The sequence below is a fragment of the Mauremys reevesii genome, linkage group 11 (assembly GCF_016161935.1).
Source record: "Mauremys reevesii isolate NIE-2019 linkage group 11, ASM1616193v1, whole genome shotgun sequence".
Lineage (NCBI taxonomy): Eukaryota > Metazoa > Chordata > Testudines > Geoemydidae > Mauremys > Mauremys reevesii.
In genome coordinates, this window is record NC_052633.1 from 41,016,955 (window position 1) to 41,038,082 (window position 21,128).

General features: G+C 42.0%; 1 protein-coding gene across 1 annotated transcript in view; it reads right to left on the reverse strand.

Annotated features, from left to right (window-relative positions):
- Positions 1 to 2,753: 2,753 nt before the first annotated feature.
- CERS6 (ceramide synthase 6) overlaps positions 2,754 to 21,128 on the reverse strand; it is a 210,566-nt gene continuing 192,191 nt past the window's right edge. The window contains exons 9-10 of the mRNA XM_039494876.1: positions 13,198 to 13,354; positions 2,754 to 7,748 (exon numbers count right to left, since the gene is read on the reverse strand). Coding sequence (XP_039350810.1) covers positions 7,587 to 7,748; positions 13,198 to 13,354 — 319 coding nt within the window. The 3' untranslated portion in view covers positions 2,754 to 7,586. The remainder of the gene's footprint in view (positions 7,749 to 13,197; positions 13,355 to 21,128) is intronic.

A 21,128-nucleotide genomic window follows, 5' to 3' on the forward strand; every position in this document is an offset into this window, starting at 1 on the left:
TTCCCTGTCTTTTAACCAGTTCTCAATCCATGAAAGGACCTTCTATGTGAGCTAGCACACATACAAATAGCCCTGCAGCTGCGGTAGCTCACGTAGCTGCAGCATCAGCAGGCTGAGCTGTGCAGAGTACAAACACACCTGAATCTGGTGGGTATGTATTCGGCAGGACTCAGCCATTCCCAGGGCCGGATTTACACATTATGTACCTCTAGGCACAGCATCTTCAGCACGCTGCCTACAGCTGACCTTCATGTGTTGTGTAAAATATACCCTCCCCCAACCAATGCCAGCACTGCTGGTTCCATAACCTCTGACCCCATTGCCCAAACCCTAAAATCATCTTTCCCCCTTGTCCCTTTCTCTGCCTGTTCCCAACCTGCCCCAGTCCCCCAGATCTCCCCTGCCTCACTCACTGCTCCCAGCCTGCCCCACCCCCAACCTCCCCAGCCGAGTTCTCCCTGCTCCACCTTCCCCAGCACTCCCGTGCCTCTGCCCCCCCGCTCCAGAACTGGCCCTGTTCCTCCCCACAGCAGCCCCTCAAAGCAGTGCTGCCACCCCTAGCCGCCCCTCTACACAGGCGGAGCAGCCCCAGGGCAGCAGGGGAGGGCCAGGGCTGGCTCCAGGTACCAGCGGAGGAAGCACGTGCCTGGGGTGGCACATGCGAAGGGGCGGCATTCCGTCCATTCTTGGGGTGGCACAGTCCGGGCGGGTTTTTTTTTTTTGCTTTGGCAGTTTGGGTGGCTTTTTTTTTTTTGCTTGGGGCAGCAAAAATGGTAGAGCCAGCCCTGGCCAGGGCACAGCCTCCCTGGGAAGGCACAAGACCCTCCGCCATGCACGGCACTGCCAGCCCAAGCCGAGCAACCCACCTGCCCCAGGTGAAGTGCAAGGAGGGACCATACCTCTCCCCATTGCGAGCGATCCCTGGGTGTCTTCTGTCCCTCCTGCAGCCTGGCGCGGCAGCCACACTCTGGCTCTGCTCGTGCAAGTGAATGAGGTGCTGGCCATGCCTCTCCCTGTCCTTCCCCGGCACAGGGTGGAGGCAGCGGAGCGGCTGAGATTGGGAAGGGGCTGGGACACTCCCGGCACCTTCTGCAGCTATTCCACCCACCCATGCTCACGGTGCCCCCGGGCAGGCTGACTCGGACGCTCACCCTAACCACTTTAAACCATGTAGGTATTAACCTTTAACCCACTTTTTACGTTTAGGTGCCCCTAGAAGGCCGGCGTCCCTAGGCATGTGCCTACTGTGCCTCAGTGGAAATCTGGCCCTGGCCGTGCCTCTGCTGCCACTACCTGTGCTACCGTGCTGCTATTTACACCTGCGCTAGCTCGACGGGAACTAGTGCAAATGTGTGTAGCAGAGCTGGGGAACCACACCCCCAGCGCGTAGTGCAGGCGTACCTTCTGATGTGTAGATTTGATCATGTAGATATATTCATTGTGGTGATTAGCTATTTAATTATTATATAACCCCCCCATTTCTGCATTCATTACCGAGGTGAAACATCAAGTGATAGGTGAAGGTTTTTATACATGTGATGCCTGCATTATGGGGGTGCTTGTTTCATTCTCTGCAAGGCTCAGGCCAGGCTTTTGGGCCTCAAGGCCCATCTTGCGTGATCCCGCCTCATTCATTGACACTTTATCAGACGTTGCCCGATGCCCAGTCTTTTGTGGGTTTTCCTTGGGAGAACACAGAGCAGTGTTCCCAGCTCACTGCATTCTTACATAGCCACAGTTCTCCACGTTATAATAAAAGCTTGTTCTCTTTTGCTCTATGAGATCAGTAGTGAAAAATGGAGATCTTCTCATAAATCAGTAAGCCAGCCTGTCTACTCTACGGACATTTTCTAAAAAAAGTTCTCACCTATGCAAACATTGGTGCAGCTGTGTTGGTTATAGCAACATTGGGAGCCTAGAGGAGACGTTGCTTCTGTGATCACAGACCTTTTAAACTCCAAGTCAATTAAACCTGCTCTGTGAAGCCTAAATCATATGATGCTAACAGTAGCTGCTGCAACTACACCAGGGACATTTAAATAAGATTTAGCCTAGTGTAGACAGATACCAGCATGTGGTATCTGAGAGACAAGGTTATTGGACCAACTTCGGTTGGTGAGAGAGACAAGTGAGGCAGTGATGAGTTCTCCCTTTTTCTTTTGTACATTTTTTAAACAGGGGCCAAGATTTCCCAAAGTGACTCTGATTGCTGAGCACCCACTCCAGGGCTGCCCAGAGGATTCAGGGAGCCTGGGACAAAGCAGGGGAGCTGCGGCGCTTGTACTCACCCGGCGGCGGTCAGGGTCTTCGGTGGCATTTCGGCGGCAGGGGGCCCTTCAGTCGCTTGGTGTCTTCGGCAGCACTGAAGGGCCCCCCGCAGCCAAAATGCTGCCGAAGACCCGGACTGCCACCGGGCCAGGGCTCGCGGGGCCCCTGTGGGGCCCAGGGCAAATTGCTCCACTTGAACCCCGCCCAGGCAGCCCTGACCCACTGTCTGAACCAAGCAGACCCCTTCCAAGCGCCTCAAGTTGGATGCCTTTCCACGTGTACTTTTTTCTCATTTACTTGAATTCCATAAAATACCATAAACAACTTCCCACAGATATACAGAACTAAAAGCATACATGGGACCGCTGAAAAAAGTGTTGGCGTGTGTACTGTGGGTAACAATCCAGGAGCTAGGAAATGGTATCACGGACACTGCAAATACGACGTTTTCATTTCATAGAACCGAGAAGGAAATTGACATTACATTCCTAATGCTTATGTTTATTATGAAATTGTCTCCAAATTAAAATAATTCACAATATTGATTGTTTCCATATTAAAAATAAAACCGAAAAACAACAAAACACAAAGTAATTCCCAAAGATTTGCACGATATCTATGCATAAAAGAATTCTAACTACTTAATATAGAGCTGTACTTCGGACAGTGGAATTCTAACATGGATTTCTGAGAGAGTTGCTGAAGTACAGAACTGTCATGAAAACACAGGTGAAATTGTCTCATCCGTCCCACCCTGGCTCTGCAGATAAAAAGCACGTATAACGTTGCTAATGTGTATGAAAATAAAGAATTCATGGACCCAGCTAAAGGGAATCAAAACTCTATGGGACCCAGAATGTATGTGTTTTTATTCTATAGATCATTTTAGACCAGGACAGATCTACAGAAAATTACAGATCACTTTGGTTTACAGGTTGACAGGTCTGCTCATTAAAGCTCTAGGCTTGATGGGGTTCCAAAATGTCACACCATAATATATACACTGTTTCCTCCATTATTAGAACTTGAAGCTATTTCAAAAATGGAGAACTCAGTACAGACGCACTCAAACACTGTGTTTTCATTGCAACTACAATCAGAAACCCTTACAATGTAAAGGATCTATATGTATGTCAACTTTTCCAAACTTCCACCATTGTTTAAAAAAACAACTGTCTTTGTAAAATTCCCATTAGGTCCCATTTCTAAACCAAAAGCACTCAAAGCATATAAATAATACAAACTGATTTTGCTTTGTGGTTTCAAGGCAACTGTAATTTACAGTACACTGTGAGGTTGGGTCTATTCTGGTCTATGTTACAATGAAGGGTACAAAGTGTTCGACAGATCCTCTCTCACAAATCTCACTAGTAGCTAACTGGAAATATACAAAGAATGAACTTTAGCAAACAGGATTTTTTTAAAAAATATCAAAGTATCAACAGTAGAAAACCAATGGCATCCTGTCTTTCATTGAGAATTACAGGAGGTTGGAATAATGATGTGCAGTTAAGTGAGATGAATAATACAGGCATTGGATTTCTAACTAGAAAATTCTGTGTAGCCTATGTGTAGTATCTAGCCAGAGACACTTATGTTGATTATCAATGGCATTTGGTTGCAGAGCAAATTTTTTTTTTAAATAGTGTTGTGTTCATAGCCACATAGTGACTTTCTGTCACTCCCGATGGACTCAGATTTAACACAAGAACCACTTGAAAGTATGTGAAGCTTTTTGTGCACGTGTCTGGTTCTCTGAAAAGGGGTTTTGGCATTAGTGACTATGCTGAATGTTCACAAAGATTTGCTGCCAGGTTGAAGTACGTACATCTGGATGCATATAGAGGGAAGCTGCGCCCCATTCTACCTCTGCTGGAAACATTAAATGGAATAATCCATAGAAATATCTACAAAATGGCAACAAGGAAACAGCATGAGTCACTTTTTGGAATTTTAGAACTGACAAACATAACCTTGGTCAAGACTCAGATGAATCTAAATTCCACCCCTATTTCTTTGATTGATTAGATCTTTAGCATATTCTAGGACTCTCAGCTTTTGATTAAAACCATCTGCTTTCCTTTTTGTGTATTGCATGTCAATGCTAAAACAGAGTAAATGCAACAAGAACTGAATCTTAGTTTACTATGTGTCAGGGATAATTAGAAACAGAAGACAAATTCTGACTATTTGTTAATAAAGTCTATATGTTGCTTTTTCATTTTTCTATTTACCTATTCCAACCTCAGTTAACATACTACAAAAAAGGGAGCATAGAAGTTGAAGTGAGGTAAAAATGATAAATAGCTCATTAGGAGGCGAAGAGCTTGAAAATACTAATATATAGTGGGAATACAAATTCTTGTTTCTCTAGGAACTGGATAATGATGCTGTGATATGTACTGATGTACACAACCTTCCAATCCTTTGCAATTATACACAGCTGTGCGAACCATTTACAGGTCAAATCTCTTTACAAGTTTTGTGAAATACATCATTACCCAAGAAATATACAACAGCCATCAAAAGTGTTCCATCCCCATTACAATCTCTCTCAATGCAAGAACATAAGCACAGGTTCAAATACAAAATATTTTGAATGTATGCCACTCTCTTCATGGAGTGAAACACTGTTCTTCTGCAAAGGCTGAGTCAGAACTGTTTTGACTCCTGTCAACTGACGTAATGACCCAGAACAATACTGTAAAGCATGTTCAACAAAACCTTTTGGTCCTGTCTGATAAAGATGGGAGAAATTCAATGAATTTCCCAATTCCCTCAAATACTGTGGATTGAATGTCTAGCAATGGTTCAGTAATGGTTAGCAAAGCTCTTGATACATTCTGATCCCCATCCCTATTTTTCCAACTACCCACTTTTAATATCACATCTTCCTCATGCAGATACATCTTAATTAGAGTCCTATTTCATGCTAATAGGACTCAGAATGTCTAGGACAGCCGGAGAGGGTTGCTAATGAAATGAGTGGGATACACCTGACGTAAAGGACAGATTGTGATGACTCTTGCATGACTGTACAGGAGGGGAGGTGGAACCTCTAATTAATCTCTCTACCAGATACTGACGTGGTGCTGGTATCATATGTACATTGCTATTTTAAAACAAGACTGCATCCTTAGATAAAATGAAAAATTTACCAGCATTCTAGAGCTTTGGAGTTTCAAGAATTCCTAAACTTTTCTGAGACATTCTTCTTCTTACACCTTTTTTTGCATAAGGTACATAGTCCAACAGAGGCAGCCATCTACTCCACTGAACAGCAACGTTTAAGCCTTTATTCTTAATGATAGTCTTGGCAGTTGGCCTTTCAGAGATTATAATTTTTAATTCACTATATCCCATTAATATAGTCTCACCATAAAATCTCTCTCTATATAATCCCAACATCAGCGTACCATTTCAGATCTCATATGCAGGGTATTTTCTGTACAGACTAGTAGTGCATTTGCCTTTCCTTCCATCTCTTACTCTCTGCCATTATTCTTGCATTTATCCTCCCTGAAGTGGAAGGGCCATTTTTACTCTTGATGTCTTGCCTGTACTGTCTGCACATTTTTGGCTAGTACTAAGGGCCTTTGTACATAATGATGATTCCAGAGACTTTCAAGAACCAGCACAAAACACTAACTAGGTAAAGAGTTGGGATAAATATCAATCTTTCAAAAGAAATAAATGGTCTTGTAGCTTTTTTTAGTACCATTCATATGGAATAAAGCCACTAATAATAATACTCTACGGCCTGAGAAATCATCTGCATTTTGATACTTGCATAGTGTGAGGAAACAAAACTATTTTCTGGCTCACATTGCTCCTGCTGAAGAGAAGCGCTCTCACCCCTGGTAATGCAACAGATGATTTTCTGGTTTAGTCCTTCCTACCTCTTTCTAAATTTCTTTGGTCTATATGTATATTTCTTCTGTGCACACACATGCAACACTGTTGAAAATGCACAGAGACTGTTCCCCAGAAACACTCCTACTGCTGGCACTGCCGTTGATAGCACAGAAGACTAAAGAGGTCCTCTTTGCAATACTTCACCCAAGGATTTTCCACAAACTGATGATCATATCAAAAAAGGAACAGTCTATTTCTACTCACACTGACTCCTTTGGGAGCACAGTTTGCCCCTACTCATAAATCTCAGGTTGAATAGTAGAGCAAAATTTTACAGCTTTATTTGTAGGTTCAATAAAAAATACTGAAGCACCCTAGAAGTTTGCTATGAATAAACTTCTCTGGGTCTGGTAGTGCAGAACATTCTGTGGTCCCCCCCCACTTCTGAATGACAAAAAATCTGGAATGATAAGAACAAGATCTCCACTGAATCCTGTCAGTTGAAGCAATGAACATTCAGCTGCAGTTTTGTCATTGTGCCACTGCGCTCATCCTTTCCAGCTCAAAGGAACAAATCCTCAAATTCAAGAATGAATTCTGGATTTACAACAGTGGACATCAGCAAACCTCTCTCTTCTGACACTGGATCATCTCTCAGCATGAAATTTATGCAAGAAACTGAAGTCTGTAGAGTTAAAACTTGCAAAGCAGAACTATACTTCAAGTACGAGTTTATCATTGCTGTTGATATAAAGGTATCTTGTGTATTTGAACAAGTAATCAAGTCTATTCTAATGCAATTAACCACCAATTGAGTTTAAAACAATGCTAAAGTAATACCCTACAATAACTACAGATTTGTCTGAATTGATAATTGACCACATTAGACACTATTTAAAATATTAATCCATCATTTTAAAACTTTACTTTGGGGAAATGGCCACTGTGATTTCAGAGGTGATTTCAAAACTAGCACTTTAAAACACAAAGATAGCAAAACTTTCTGGAGCGGAGCTAGAATCTGTAAAGCCTTGTTGTAGCTTACTGTAAGTGACAAATCAAGCAGACTACTACTTATAGAAGACTGGGCAACAGGAATGGACCGAAGAGATCTTAGCGTGTCGGTCTCCACTACTGAGAATCTAAAGAGCAAAAGAGTAAGGACATTCCCTTTATCCATAAGTCTCCAAACATATTCAAAATAAATAATATTCTAAGACAGTACAAATAAAAATACTGCTCCCATTGTGTCAATTACATACATGTATAGCATGCCTACATATACAGAATGGTGTGTCTCTGTTCACAAACAGGAAATATGGCAGTGCACTATCAGTATGCTTTGATACTTCTAATTTTTTTTCTGATGCCGAGATATATGAAGAAACTGCATTCACAACTTATTATTTACTTCTAGTAGTAAAGAGTTCACTTTGTTCATGTTTCATGAGTTAGCTCAAGGCTTAATGGTCCTCTGAACAAGTGCTACCAGTAAGATATCCATTTGTCCCGTTGGCACCACTGGTCCCATTTGTGGTGGTAGTGTTGTGTGGATTATTTGAACGAGGTACTGAATCATCCTCATCCGAACTGGATTCAACATCACTTCGGTCATCCTTTGCTACCTGAAGAATGTGTGAGAAGGAGCATGTTATAGGCTATTGCACGACAACATGATGAATCATGCACTAGTTCACACCAGAATCAGAGAAATTGGAGCCTGAAGAGACTCTTCAATCTGAACTTTAAAAGGGGCCTCACCCCTGACATGTTTTTGTGCAATTACCTTCCTAGGCACCCTTCAAGCACTGATCGCTGTACAAAAGTCATTGGGGTTCCTCTTCTCCTCCTTGATTGCATTCCTCAAATATATGACCTTGGTCATATAGTGTAAGTTGTAATGCAGCAAAGCCAGAAAGAGGCAGAGAGTAAAGAATGCCAGAGTTGCCCTCACTGCCCTGTTTCAGGGCACGCGTGCGTTTACCATGGTGGTGAGGAATGTACTGCCAGCATAGGCAGCAAGCAATGAGAGAGGAAATCAGTGAAGGTGCATTAGGCATAAGGCACTAATGGGAAGAAGCCTGCAGGCCAACAGTGATGTGCAACTTTAGTTTTTCCTTCCATGTTTGGTTCTATTAATATACATATTATTATATTGCATGTATTAAGAAGCCATCCACGCTGTAACACCAGATTAGAAACACAGGCACTAGCTTTCTTCAGTGTGATAAATTTGTGTGAATCGATAGCGGGGGCAAAAAACAGCTAATGAAGTGATTTCTCTGAAATGTTTAAAGTGCTCTTGGGTAAGAAATTTAACTCTACTTGTTTCAGTTTGTACAGGGATCCTTCTACATTCCTGAAGAAGACCAGAGTATCTCCCTCTCTGTTCCCTCTTAATAGCCCAACTGCTTTGAAGACTCCAGCAGCAACCACCATCCTCACAATTAAGGCTGACTGACATGACTCCTTTCAGACCACGTTTGTTAATTGGCCAACACAGAATAGAGCACAAGGCACACTTGGGAATTCCAAAATATCTGCTACTAAGTACAGTCCCTAATGCCAATATCTTATAATGCTGCAGATATGAAGCCCTTGAAATCAGACTTCTGCTCAAATCAGAATTTTGATTTTATACTCCTCAATTAAATATTACTATGGACTCTTTCATATAATGGGACTTTTATGTTAAATCTCTTGAAATAAAATGATGCACTTTGAATTACACTTTAGTCAAACACAAGTTATGCGCTCAATACTGAGGTTAGTGGGTGAAATTTAATAGCCTGTGTTATACAGAGACAAGGTGGGTGAGGTAATATCTTTTATTGGACCAACTTCTACTGGTGAGAGAGAGAAGCTTTTGACCCACAAAGAGCTCTTCCTCAGGTCTGGGAAAGGTACTCTAAGCATCACAGCAAGGTGGAACAGATTGTTTAGCATAAGTAATTAGCACATATTATAAGGGGCCACTCAAGGTAGAGTGGCCCGTTAACAGGTTACACAGGTCAGATTAGATAATCTAATGGTCCTTTCTGGCCTTTAATTCTATGAATGTATGAAAATGTAGGGCTAGATCCTCAGCTGGTGTAAAACCAGAGTAACTATAGTGAGGCCCAGTAGTCCAAAACACTATTCTAAACTGTGCTCCCAATTGTTAATTATGTGATCAGCTATTATATATTCAAACAATGCAATATGTATAATAAGCAGGGGTTTTGTTTTATAACTTTAGATACAGGTGTAGCACCTTGTTGTACTGTGTACTACTCAGTGTATGGCAAATAAAGAGAATACGTGTGGTCATTTATGAGACAACTACACAGCACACCATTTTTATAAAACAAACTGCAGGGGACTGGACTAGATGATCTCTCGAGGTCCCTTCCAGTTCTGTCTCTATGATTCTACAGATTAGGTATAACACAGAGTAAAGAATGAAGATAAGATGGCATATGTTGACTACCTAAATTAGCTGGTAAACTACAGTCATAGTTGATTACCTCATTAGCTCATATGCACCTGATGAAGATTACTGCTGGTTGAAAATAAATTGAATATTATATGGCTGCTGACTAAATGATTAATATACAGACCTCACCGAAAAACAGAGCTTGTTGTATAAGTAGTTGTGACACAGACATGCTCAGACAAGTATATTACCCCAAACCATCTTCTCAATATTTCACCAAAGGGGGAGTCATGGATAATCTCTGCTGAAAGCTGAGAACTAGCTGATTGTCACAGTTATTGTGAGATGTTTGCACAATTTTAGAGCTATGTAACAGTAGAATACTGTGTTCCAACAAAGAGCCTCGATCCCCATCCTTCTGAGCTGGTTTCTTTAGGTAAACTGGATTGGTATTTTTAGTACTTTTTATATCTCTAAGGTGTATAAAGAGACTTGTATGGGAAAAAAAAACAAACCTCTGTTGGGAGTGAAACCTATCACTTGAGACCTGACCTACTCAACATGAGAACAAGGGACATCCGTGGACTGACCCGTTTGTGTTTATAGTCTAGGCCAGATGCAGTCTTCAGCATTTTCAAAGACAAAAGAACCCCAATAAAAATCTCTGAACAGGGGAGCCGTGGGTTGAAGGACAATAGTCTGTAGCTGTGTAAGAGAAGAAAAAAGAGGACAGGGAGGATTACAGAGGAGTGACTCTGCCAACAGGGGTTGTCTCATGAATGGTAGATCCCAGCTTTCTAGACTGTACAAGCATTTTTTAGCACTCATTTGAGTGTGAAACACCTTATCAGACAGGAAAGTAACTTAACTACAACTACAGTAACTATAGTTTGTCTTATGCTTTTCTTTTACCTGTAGCCTGATGTTTCCAATCCTTTTACGTGCCTGTATTTTGAATCTTTATTTCATGCTCGCGTAAATAAACTTTAATTTGGTTTTACTATAGATACCATCTGAGTGCCTCGTGCCAAGAAGAGTGTTGAACTGAGGTGAAACTGCTGAAGTGGGGGTGAACTGAATGGAGCCAGTGGATCGGTGTGATTGAGGGTGTCCAGAAGATAGGGAACTTGGTACTCCAGAGTAACAGAGTGGGGTGTGTAAATTGCTAGCTTGCAGAGGCAAAGAGAAGCGCTTGTATAGCAGGGAACAGCTTGTGCTGCCAGCAGCTAGCTGGTGGCTGGAGAGAGTTTCTCCTTGTGGGCAGGAACAAGACTCCCTCCCGCTGTAAGCAGTTGGTAGTGATTCACCCCAGACACCTCGGGTAACCCCAGTAAGTGTCCCAGTAGTCCAACTCAATAAAAAAAAAACTAGACCATTATAACAATGATCCAATTTGCAAGAATGAGAAATAAAAGCTATGATACCACACTGTACATTTTATTGTATTGTATTATCTGAGAAACAGAACAGTATGTGATCATGTAAGTTAACATTGCACTGTTGAGGGCAGAGTTAAGGTTGCAGGTGCATCCCTAACCTTAAAAACAACGAGGAGTCCGGTGGCACCTTAAAGACTAATAGATTTATTTGGGCATAAGCTTTCGTGGATAAAAAACCCACTTCTTCAAAATTACAGATGCAGGCATAATGCATCTGTAATTTTCACTCCATGCATCTGAAGAAGTGAGTTTTTTACCCACAAAAGCTTATGCCCAAATAAATCTGTTAGTCTTTAAAGTGCCACGCGATTCCTTGTTGTTTTTGTGGATACAGACCAATACGGCTACTCCTCTGATACTTGACATCCTTAACCTTGTCATTTCCTTATTTCTCAATGCTTAACTCCGCAGCCTTAACAATGTCTTTACAAGTATCAGAGGGGTAGCCGTGTTAGTCTGGATCTGTAAAAGCAGCAAAGAATCCTGTGGCACCTTATAGACTAACAGACGTTTTAGAGCATGAGCTTTCGTGGGTGAGTACCCACTTCGTCGGATGCAGGTAAGCACTGCATCCGACGAAGTGGGTATTCGCCCATGAAAGCTCATGCTCTAAAATGTCTGTTAGTCTATAAGGTGCCAAAGGATTCTTTGCTGCTTTTAATGTCTTTGCAGTTTTCTTTGATGGAATTAATTTAAATTTAAATTCAAATTCAATTCTTTAGGTAGCTGACATACACTGAAATACACAACCTGAATGGTGCCAGAGCAGAGGGTTAGGCTATTCTACAGTCTGTTATGTTTATTTGTATTACAGTAGCTAGACACCTCCACCAGGACTGGAGTCTTTTGGGGTTAGGCACTGCCAGTGCTTAATTTGTAATGAAAGAGGCGCCGGGGCTCAAGCAATTAAGTGCTGGGACTCACGCAATTTTTTTTACTTTCATAACGGATGTGACCAGCCTAGAGGTGCCGGGGCTGAGCCCTGGCAAGCCTTGGGACACATTAAGCACTGGACACTGCACAAACACAAAGTTAAAAACAGTCCCTGCCTCTAAACACAGCCTAAGCAAGAAGCGGGTGTAACAATCAGAAGAAACAGGGAGGAAGGACATAGGGAATAGCAAAACATAGATTTGTATGCATGTGTCTTTCGCACAGCAGAATCAGAGAAACTTACATGCAAAGGGTTCCACTTTCCAGCCTTCCAGGACAGCACAAGGAAAAGGATAAACAAGTAGAGTAAGAAAGTCACAGTAATGCTGGTGTGAAATCAGGATCACTGAGGCTTAGAATTGCTAAAGCAGAGGTGTCCCAACCGTGGCCCTCAGACAAAATCACAGACCACGGCAGTACACATCTTTAATACAGAGGGGGCAGCTGATATCAGGTGGACTCAATCCAAAAAGGAGCTGAGCACTTTGGCTGCAATCTTGTAAAGCAGTTAAGCACATGAACAGTCCCATTCACTTTAGTGGGACTACTCACAGGCTTAAAGTTAAGCTCATGCTTAAGTGCTTTGCTCCTTGTTAGTCTGCGTCCACAGACTGAATAGTTCAGCATTTTGATTTGAGTAGTCTGGACATACTGTATGCTTGGACTTGTAGACGCTGTGAACCACACCCTTTTTTAAAATCAAAGTGGCAACAACGTGTTAATTTTGTACAAAGTGGTATCGCCCTTTGGCTCCTGGAAATACGGCCCTTTGTTCAGCCAAAAGGCCCCTGAAGCTTAAGACTGTAAAGAGTTCAGACCCACATCTCTGCCAATTACCAAAGAGACAGCATGACACATTTCAGTTTATTTTATTATTCTTCTCAATGGGAGGCAGATAATTTTCACCAAATATTCTAAGAAAGGAAGTAAAACAGAACTGGCAGAATGCAAACAAGTTCTATTTACACAACTCCTATATGTGTAGTGGGATTTGACACACCTATTTTTAAAAAAGGAAGCATTAACAACAACATAATCCTAGTCTTAAAAATGCATGTATTTGGAGTTCACATATCTCGTACATTTGTTATCAAGGAACAAAGCTAGTAAGCTTTCCATTAAAGGAAGGAAAAGCATATCACAATACAGCATCTGTCCTCAGGTCTGTGTTTTGGGTCAGATAAAGAACAAATCACTGGACAATTACTAAGTGCTATTTACTAATTTTAAAAACATTACAAACAACATGTTACTGCGAAACATCAGACAGTGTTTGTGTCATCTTACCTTGCCTCTGGAGATAGCTTTATACGCTGATTTTATGATTAGATAAGACCATAAACAGTGCAGGACTTGAAGTACTATGAGCAATGTGTTAAAGAACCACAGGGCAGGAAAATTGCCCAGAGCTTCATACAATTCAAACAGCATTGTGTTTAATATCCTGAAAGAGAGAGGGAGACAAAAATACTTACATTTTCTTCAAGTCAACAGTAATCTAAAAAGGAGCCCTTTTTCTAATTAAGATGACAAATATTTGATTAGATGGTATCCACACATATATTCAATTCTCAGATTTATAATGAGAGACTGAATAGCACTGGAAGAGGAGTGATAAAGCGTCATCTGTGGCTCTGTGTCTCCAGAGGTAAATGACTGCATAACATCGCCTTCACTATTTAATTTCAACCAACAAACACCACATATACAAAGCAAAGGTTCTACACTCGCCCCCCCCCCTTCCTTTTCAGAGCTGGCGAGTCACCAGACATGGGTTCTCTTTAATACCTCTTTATCCTGGACAATCCCATTCTTCAGATTATTCTCCTCCTCATGCAGAGTATACACTTTCCATCACGTCCATCATAGGCTAACAATGAAACACTTAAGCAAGAGGGAAACCTCTCACTTCCAGGTAACCTAATTCTTCTGAGAAGGAGGGACCTTAAAATCAGATTGTACTTGAGTACAACATAATGTCACCAACACTCCACCCTTTTTACCAGTATAATGAGTTTCCCTCCTCTCTGAAAGGGATTTGTCTGATTTGGATTAAAAAGATATATTAAAAATAGTAACCAATACTTACTATCAGACACTTCTTATAACAAAGAACATTAAACCATATGGCAGTAAATACATTATTAGAGCATTTGTCGATACTATTTACAGCTCTGTTAATGTTTTTACTGTAAATTCCCAGTCTTGACATGAGCAAAGCCTCCAGCGATGATTTGTTGATCTGAACCTGTACTATGAGACAATTCAAGTAACAAGAGACTTCAGCAATTGTGGTATATAAGGCAATAGCATGCCTATGATAGGACTCAGAGTGTAATAGGAATTAACTCATTCAACACTTGAAAACTAAAATAGTGCTTCATTCAATCTGGGTCATAGTGAAGAGTGAGACAACAACCAAAACTAACAGGAGCTTGGGCAATAACAGGATGTAAGTAGAAGAAACAGCCATATGTTGCCATAAGTACTGCTATCTAGGAATGCTTGATACTTTCGGGAGTCAATTAAAAATGAGGAAGATCATGAGGGTTTCTTACAAACCTTCCATTCTATACCCCTCTTGCTGATATCTAAAGTATTGGAAAGTTCATTGCATTTAATATTTTAAAATTTTAATGATCACTACATAGCCAGCAGATGGCACATTTAATCAAGCTAACAAATGTGCAGCTTTCAATCTGCTCTTGTTATGCTGTGTTTAGAACACAGAAATCTAGCTAATGTCCTATAGGGCTTTAGAATAGTTCAGATCTCATTCTCTTGGACTGAACCACCAGACTGTGTCTGAACTTTGACATATCTTGTACACTTCAAGAATTCTTTTTACCTAATGACTGACTTGGTCACTATTTTCTCCAAAAACACTTGTGTATAACTCCACCATTATTAATGAGAAATATCCAAATGCAACAAGTATATCCTCTAGTATTTATGATTTAATTAGGATAAAACTGTTTTGGTTAAAATTAGTAGATGATTTCTAATAAACTAGCTTAAGCAGATTAGTCTTAAAGCTGTAGAGCATCAAAATGCTGTTTTGATTCTATTTAATATTGGTCCTTTTTTATTCCTGGTCCCTTATGCTAAATTGTATCTGCTTCATAAATCTTACAATGCTTTTTGTGAGAGAGGGAAGTTTCACTGCTTCATTATAGTCTTACTTTTACAACCCTTTCTGTTTATGGCATAAACATTAGAAAATGAAAGAGTTTGCAGTTAAGGCTAGATATTTGGCACATAATTGCTGTTACTAGCTAAGATTTATAGTCCCAGCTTTGTGCAATTTGTTCTGTCAACGGTAGTGCTAAATGGCACAGTAATGTCCCACTTCATAATCCAAGGTGACACTCTCCATGCATATAAAAACATAGCTTTAGTCAGCTTTGCTTATTGCATTGGTAGTTATTTCAGTTCTAATTACAATATCAAACTCAACTTTTAAAATAAGCAGCTCTTGCATGTAAAGTTACTCTCATTACATTGAATCTCCTTTTTGATGTCTAAACTCCTCCCCATTCCAGACCTGTAAGGAGTAAGTTATGTTGCACCAGGGATAAATATGGCCCATTCTAACAAAGTCTGAAATCTTAAGAAGACGGAGAGGCCATGTAGAGCACGTCTGAGGCCTAAAGCAGGATCGCCGCACAAACGTTACCTGCTGGATATCAGAGATGGGAAATAAACATCCATCAGAAGATCAGAACCCTCTAACGTCTGCTCATGTTTGACAGACTGAGGAACAAACTAGAACTTTCCAGTAAGTGTCTGATACGGTTTGCACAAAGATTATTGCACTGATTACTCAAAATGCAGTTCAGGGACGGTGACATGACACAATGTGGTTGGCATGGGAGGGACAGCTGGGCCTTTAAAGATAATCATTATGCAATTCAAGTACATAATGAAAAACAGAAATAGAATCTGAACACAGAAGACCACAGAAATATCAGACAGGTACAAAACTAGTTTATGCCCTAAAGAAAGAATATCCAATTTTGGAAGGCGGTGTAAATAGGGATCAGCTGGTTAGGTAGGAGTGACTATGAAGGGAGCTGGTTCTATATTTAGATTTTCAGGGCAGGAGACAGGCAAGGTGACTAAACTCCCCAAACCTCCCTTCCAATTTCTATTCTTCTAAAGACTCATTTGACACATATTAACCATATACACAAAATAAACTCTAGACTAAAGCAGAGAGCCTGCGGTGGGTAAAATTTACAAAAGGGCCTAAGGGCCAGATTTTTTGAAGCATTTAGGTGCCTAAAACTGCCCACACCCCAAGCCTCTGCCCCAGCCCTGAGCCCCCATCCCCTGCCCCACCCCAGAGCCCGCACCCCCATCCATAGCCCTCACATCTCTGTACTCCCTCTGCCCCACACCTGAGCCCCTCCCACACTCTGAACCCCTCAGCCCCACCCCCATCACATGAATTTTGTTATGTGGTGCACCAATACGGAGGTGATGTGTCACACATCAGCTCCATACTGATGCACATAACAAAATTCATTCCACACATGAGTGGGAAAAAATAGAGGGAACACTGACACTCAGTATTCCTTTGCCTCAGTTTGTTCATTAAAATGGGTATAATATGACTTTTACCTGCCTCACAGGGCTGTTGTGAGGCTTCAGTCATTCGTTAGTAAAGCACTTGGAAGAAAGGAAGAACAGTAAGGTGGAAAAAAATGTTATGGGAGGGAAAAATACTCCTCAGCCCTGTCCAATCTAGACTCACAATTAAGGCAATGGTCTCTCTCTTTACCAGCTGGAAGGATGTCGAGAGAGAGATTCTCAGCCTTTTCTAATCTCTATAGCTTCCATGGAGCATTCAAATGTAGTTAGTCAATAGTGTAATGATTCAACGCACTTTAGCATTATTGACAACAATCCCTGCTCCCAACACATGCACAATATATGCAATACATGGCACTCCAGAACAGCATGTTTGCATCAGTTATTTGTGTCAGAGAGATATCTGCTTAACCCCAACTCCCCACTATTCCAGTTAAGTTAGAACATGGGGCACAGCACTATTACTACCTCTATCCCGTCGTGCACACTAGAACACACTGAACACCGGACAGAATTACTGCTATTAAACACTCTTCTCTTGGCCAGCAGACTCTGTTCTAGACTTTCAAAAATAAAATATTAAACCTGTTAAACTTAATTATCCAGCTGTGCTCTGAGTCTGAAATTGCCTTCCTGAGTCAGAAGCTTGAAGGGGTGTGAAATTTTCAGCTGGACCATCATAGGAAGGTGGGGAGAGAATGAGATGTATATGTGTGTGAGGGGACAAGAGATGGTAAGTCCCCCTCAGCTGACAATGATTACGACCTATCTTCCAGGTAAGGGACCAGTTTCTGCAGGGGATCACCCTGTCTTTTTACCATGATTAGAGTTGAATGTGACCTATATCTCAGCTCTCACAATTTCAACTGGGTTCTCTAGCTATTTGTAGTGATCCAGACCTCAGTTATACAATAACTTCGCACATGTGTTAGGGTGAACAGAACTTCTGACAGGCTCAGTTAAGATGAGTTGCCAAACTTCTCCTGAAGGCAGTATGAAATGAAGGGCTCCTCCCCAGGACAAAATTCCACTGACATCTGAAACTTTCACCATACCACATGATGTTGGTGATGCTACCAGAGACGCCACTTAATCTGTCTAGCTGAGAGGAGATCTGTGCAGATAATACATTAAAAAACATGCTTTACAATTATTCAAGGTCCTTTTCAAATCAATCCAGACTCTGCCAGGCTCCTCCCTGTTTTGGCTATGTGTGTATCTGTAGCCAAGCTGTATCATCAGCCATTTAGGTGAACAGTTACAGTTTCCTTTTCTCTTCCTTCATCACTGCTGTCCTTTTCCAACCCTTCCGTGTGTATTAGTTCAGAATTCTACCAGTGACAAAGTAGGGGACAAAGTGCTCCGACAAAAGTGACGGTAAAGCAGACTCTGTGAATGAACTAGAGCCATGAAGGCCAGGGACCCTAGATCAGTTATAAGCCTAGAGCACAGAGATCTGCTCAGCCTCCTCTAGAGTACAGAGAGCAGTATGAAGCGAATATATTGCTGCTTTATCAATAGCATTAGAAACATACACACACAGCCAAATTCTGCTCTCATTTACACAGGTGTAAATCCAACAGACCCCTGCTAAAGTCAATAGAGTGTGTAATGGTCCTCATTCAGGGTCTGGTTGGGGAGCGTGGCCTAGTGGTCATGACCACAACCGCTGACTGCCAACGGGGTTGTGGGGAGGGGAGCCTGGGCCCTCCCACTCCAACGGGTTCTGACCAAGGGCCTTTTGGGCTACCAGTGGTCTGACAACAAGGCTGCTTAAGGCTGCCTTCCCTGGGACACTTCCTCCCTCTCCCCTCCCCAGGTCAGCCTAGTCCAAGGCTTTCCACTTTTGGGGAAGCCCAAACCAAATAAGTAAGAGTGGGCTACCAATGTCCAGGGTCACAGGTGAGGGAGAGGGAGATACTTCCCTCTCTGATTGTCTCTGGGGTGGGTCCTCCCTTCCCTCAGGGAGGCCCCTCTTGAGCAGCTGTGTCAGAGCCTTTAGGCTGCCCTCTACTCTGTGCTGCTGGAGCTGTGGGCTGCAGGTCTGCTCATCTCCACCTCTGCCACCCAAATGATCTAATTCCCTGTCTTAATTATTCCAGCCGATGGAGCATTTGCTGCAGGTGTAGTGGGGCAGGCGCTGTGGCCCCTGGGGGAAGAGGGGTGGAGGGCTCCGCATGCGCTGCCCTTGCCGCGCCTCCAGGTACCTCCTCCAGAGCTCCCATTGGCCATGGTTCCCCGTTCCCAACCAATGGGAGCTGCGGGAGGCAGAGAAGTGGTGCCGGCCGCTTCTGAGACCGGTGTGGGGCCTGCAGCACCATGGGGGACAATTCCACGGGCCGGATCCAAAGCCCTGAGGGGCTGGATCCGGCCCGTGGGCCGTGGTTTGCCCACCCCTGGACTAACATATACCTGTGTTTGAAAGCAAGTGGTCATTCATGAATGACAAAATAATTTGGCTCGGGATCTTAAAGAAGCCACATTCCCGAACAATCTAGTGAATTCTGAGTTGCTCAATGTGCTTCAGTGCTGTCACATAACAACCAGGGATGTAAAGTACAGACTCCTGTGTTGTGCAAGAACAAATCAGACAGATCAAGGAAGTGGCACTGACCCCAAGGTAGGGTGGCCAATAGGCGTCCTTAGGGACAACTGTGACCTACAATGTCTTGCCATGGAATTTATGTGTAAGTGCAGGATGAGTCCAAAGGTGATCAAAAGCTGAATTTTTATTTTTTTTGTTAACCTATTGAGGAAGATAAAAGTACAAACAAATATGCTGCACATTTATTTTTGATAAATTAACCACTAATTAACTGCAGCCCCAGGCTCCTGGCAAGATGCCAATACAGTCTGACTGTCGCAGAGTTGGGCACGCCTGTTTTAATACTAATCAGCAACAAAACATCTTTGCAGAAATCACAGAATTGCCACTGAGACAATGTTATTTTAAGCCCCATATAGATCAATAGGGCTTTCAGTTATTTAACTAATATAATGCAACAGACAGGAAATTATTCATGTTTGATGTAGTGTAAAAGGAGTCATTCTGATCAAGCTGTCTATTGTGCTGAGTTCAATTGTGCTTATCTGTTCACCCAATTTCTTCTCATCAGTGGCTCCTGCCCACTAACAGATTTGCAGTCACTGGTATGAACACTAATATCTCTACTCTTGTTGACAGAACAACTGAAAACAAAGGGTCATATACACCTTCACAATCAAAGTGCCTATCTCAGGAGAGTCTTTCTATAGAGATTTGAATAAAGGAGGATTTCAGATTCCCTGGCAGAATGCAATTATACTCAGCAAAATGTTTTATCAGGAATGTGTTCTGCCAAAATGCATGTGTATGTGTCTGGGATCAGAGCAGATAGATAGAGGAAAACACGTCATTTATATTTCCAAATCTGAAAATTTTTAAGAACATATTAAAAGCTTGCACAGACAGCACAGAACTCATGTCAAGAGGCATCTGTTTCAGGGCCCGTATTGTTCCCTGCATAAATGAAAGACTTGGCATATGATGTATGGGCCAGATTGTCCCTAGCCTTTGCAAGAGTGTGCAGGGAGAGAGTAAAAAAAGCCTTTGCCGTGCCCACTTCCTCTTCCATGCTTCCTCTTGGCACTAAGGACAATTGCAGTTCCTGAGTGCAAGAAAACTTAGGAAATGTCCCCTCCATTGCCCCCAGGGAGTTGGGAGGAGGCAGGGTTAAGGACCCATCTATACAGCAAGTTAAACACCCCAGCAAGATGACTGTACCAACTTCTCCCAATAATCTTTTCCAGTGTAACTCTGCGCTGCCTCAAACCAATGCAGTAATTCAAGAGCACGATCTAGCCCATAGTATTTTGCTTCCAGAGTTTTTTACACTAGAATAACTGAATCACCTGCAAGACCCCCAAAGGTCGATCATATTAAACAGAAGCAGTTTAATGCATAAATTAAGAGAAAAGCTGTCAAACATATGATCCAAAGGTTACATTCTTGTTGGAGAATAATTTTATCTACTTGCTAAAGGACTTAGACAAGCAAACAAAAAAAGTATCCTCGCAGCTGATGGACAGAACACCACATAGAATTCAACACATGGTCATTAGAGAATAAGCAAAGCTTAACTAAATAATACAAATATTAGCTGAGAAATTCAAAGCATCAACACTCTAATGCAAGTCTATGGTGCCACTCCAAGAAGTATAGTAAAGTAGCCATCTTCTAGAAACAGTCCAAGTAACAGTTTCATTTAAAAGTAAATTTTGAGTCAACTTTGGATTTTTTTCCCTCTCCTTTTTGCAAAACCAGAAAACCTAAATTCCTTTAGTCTTGGTCTCTCTCTCTAGGTGGCAAAGTTGTCTCTCACAGAGCTCCCCTCAACTCCAGATTAGGAGTGTATAGTGGAATCCATCACAGTGGATGTGTGGGAGCAATCCTGATAGCCGTTGTTCATCAGTATTCTGTTTATTCTCCAGCCTTTATACTTCATTAATCACAGTGATTTAAAAACAGCACCGCAAATGTGTGTGGCAGCAGCAACAAGGTGAATGCCCCTTACTTTCTCCTGAGATATTTACACCCATCACAATAATTCTCGGCCCAGAGTGCTGCGGTAATTCTTTCTGTTCTA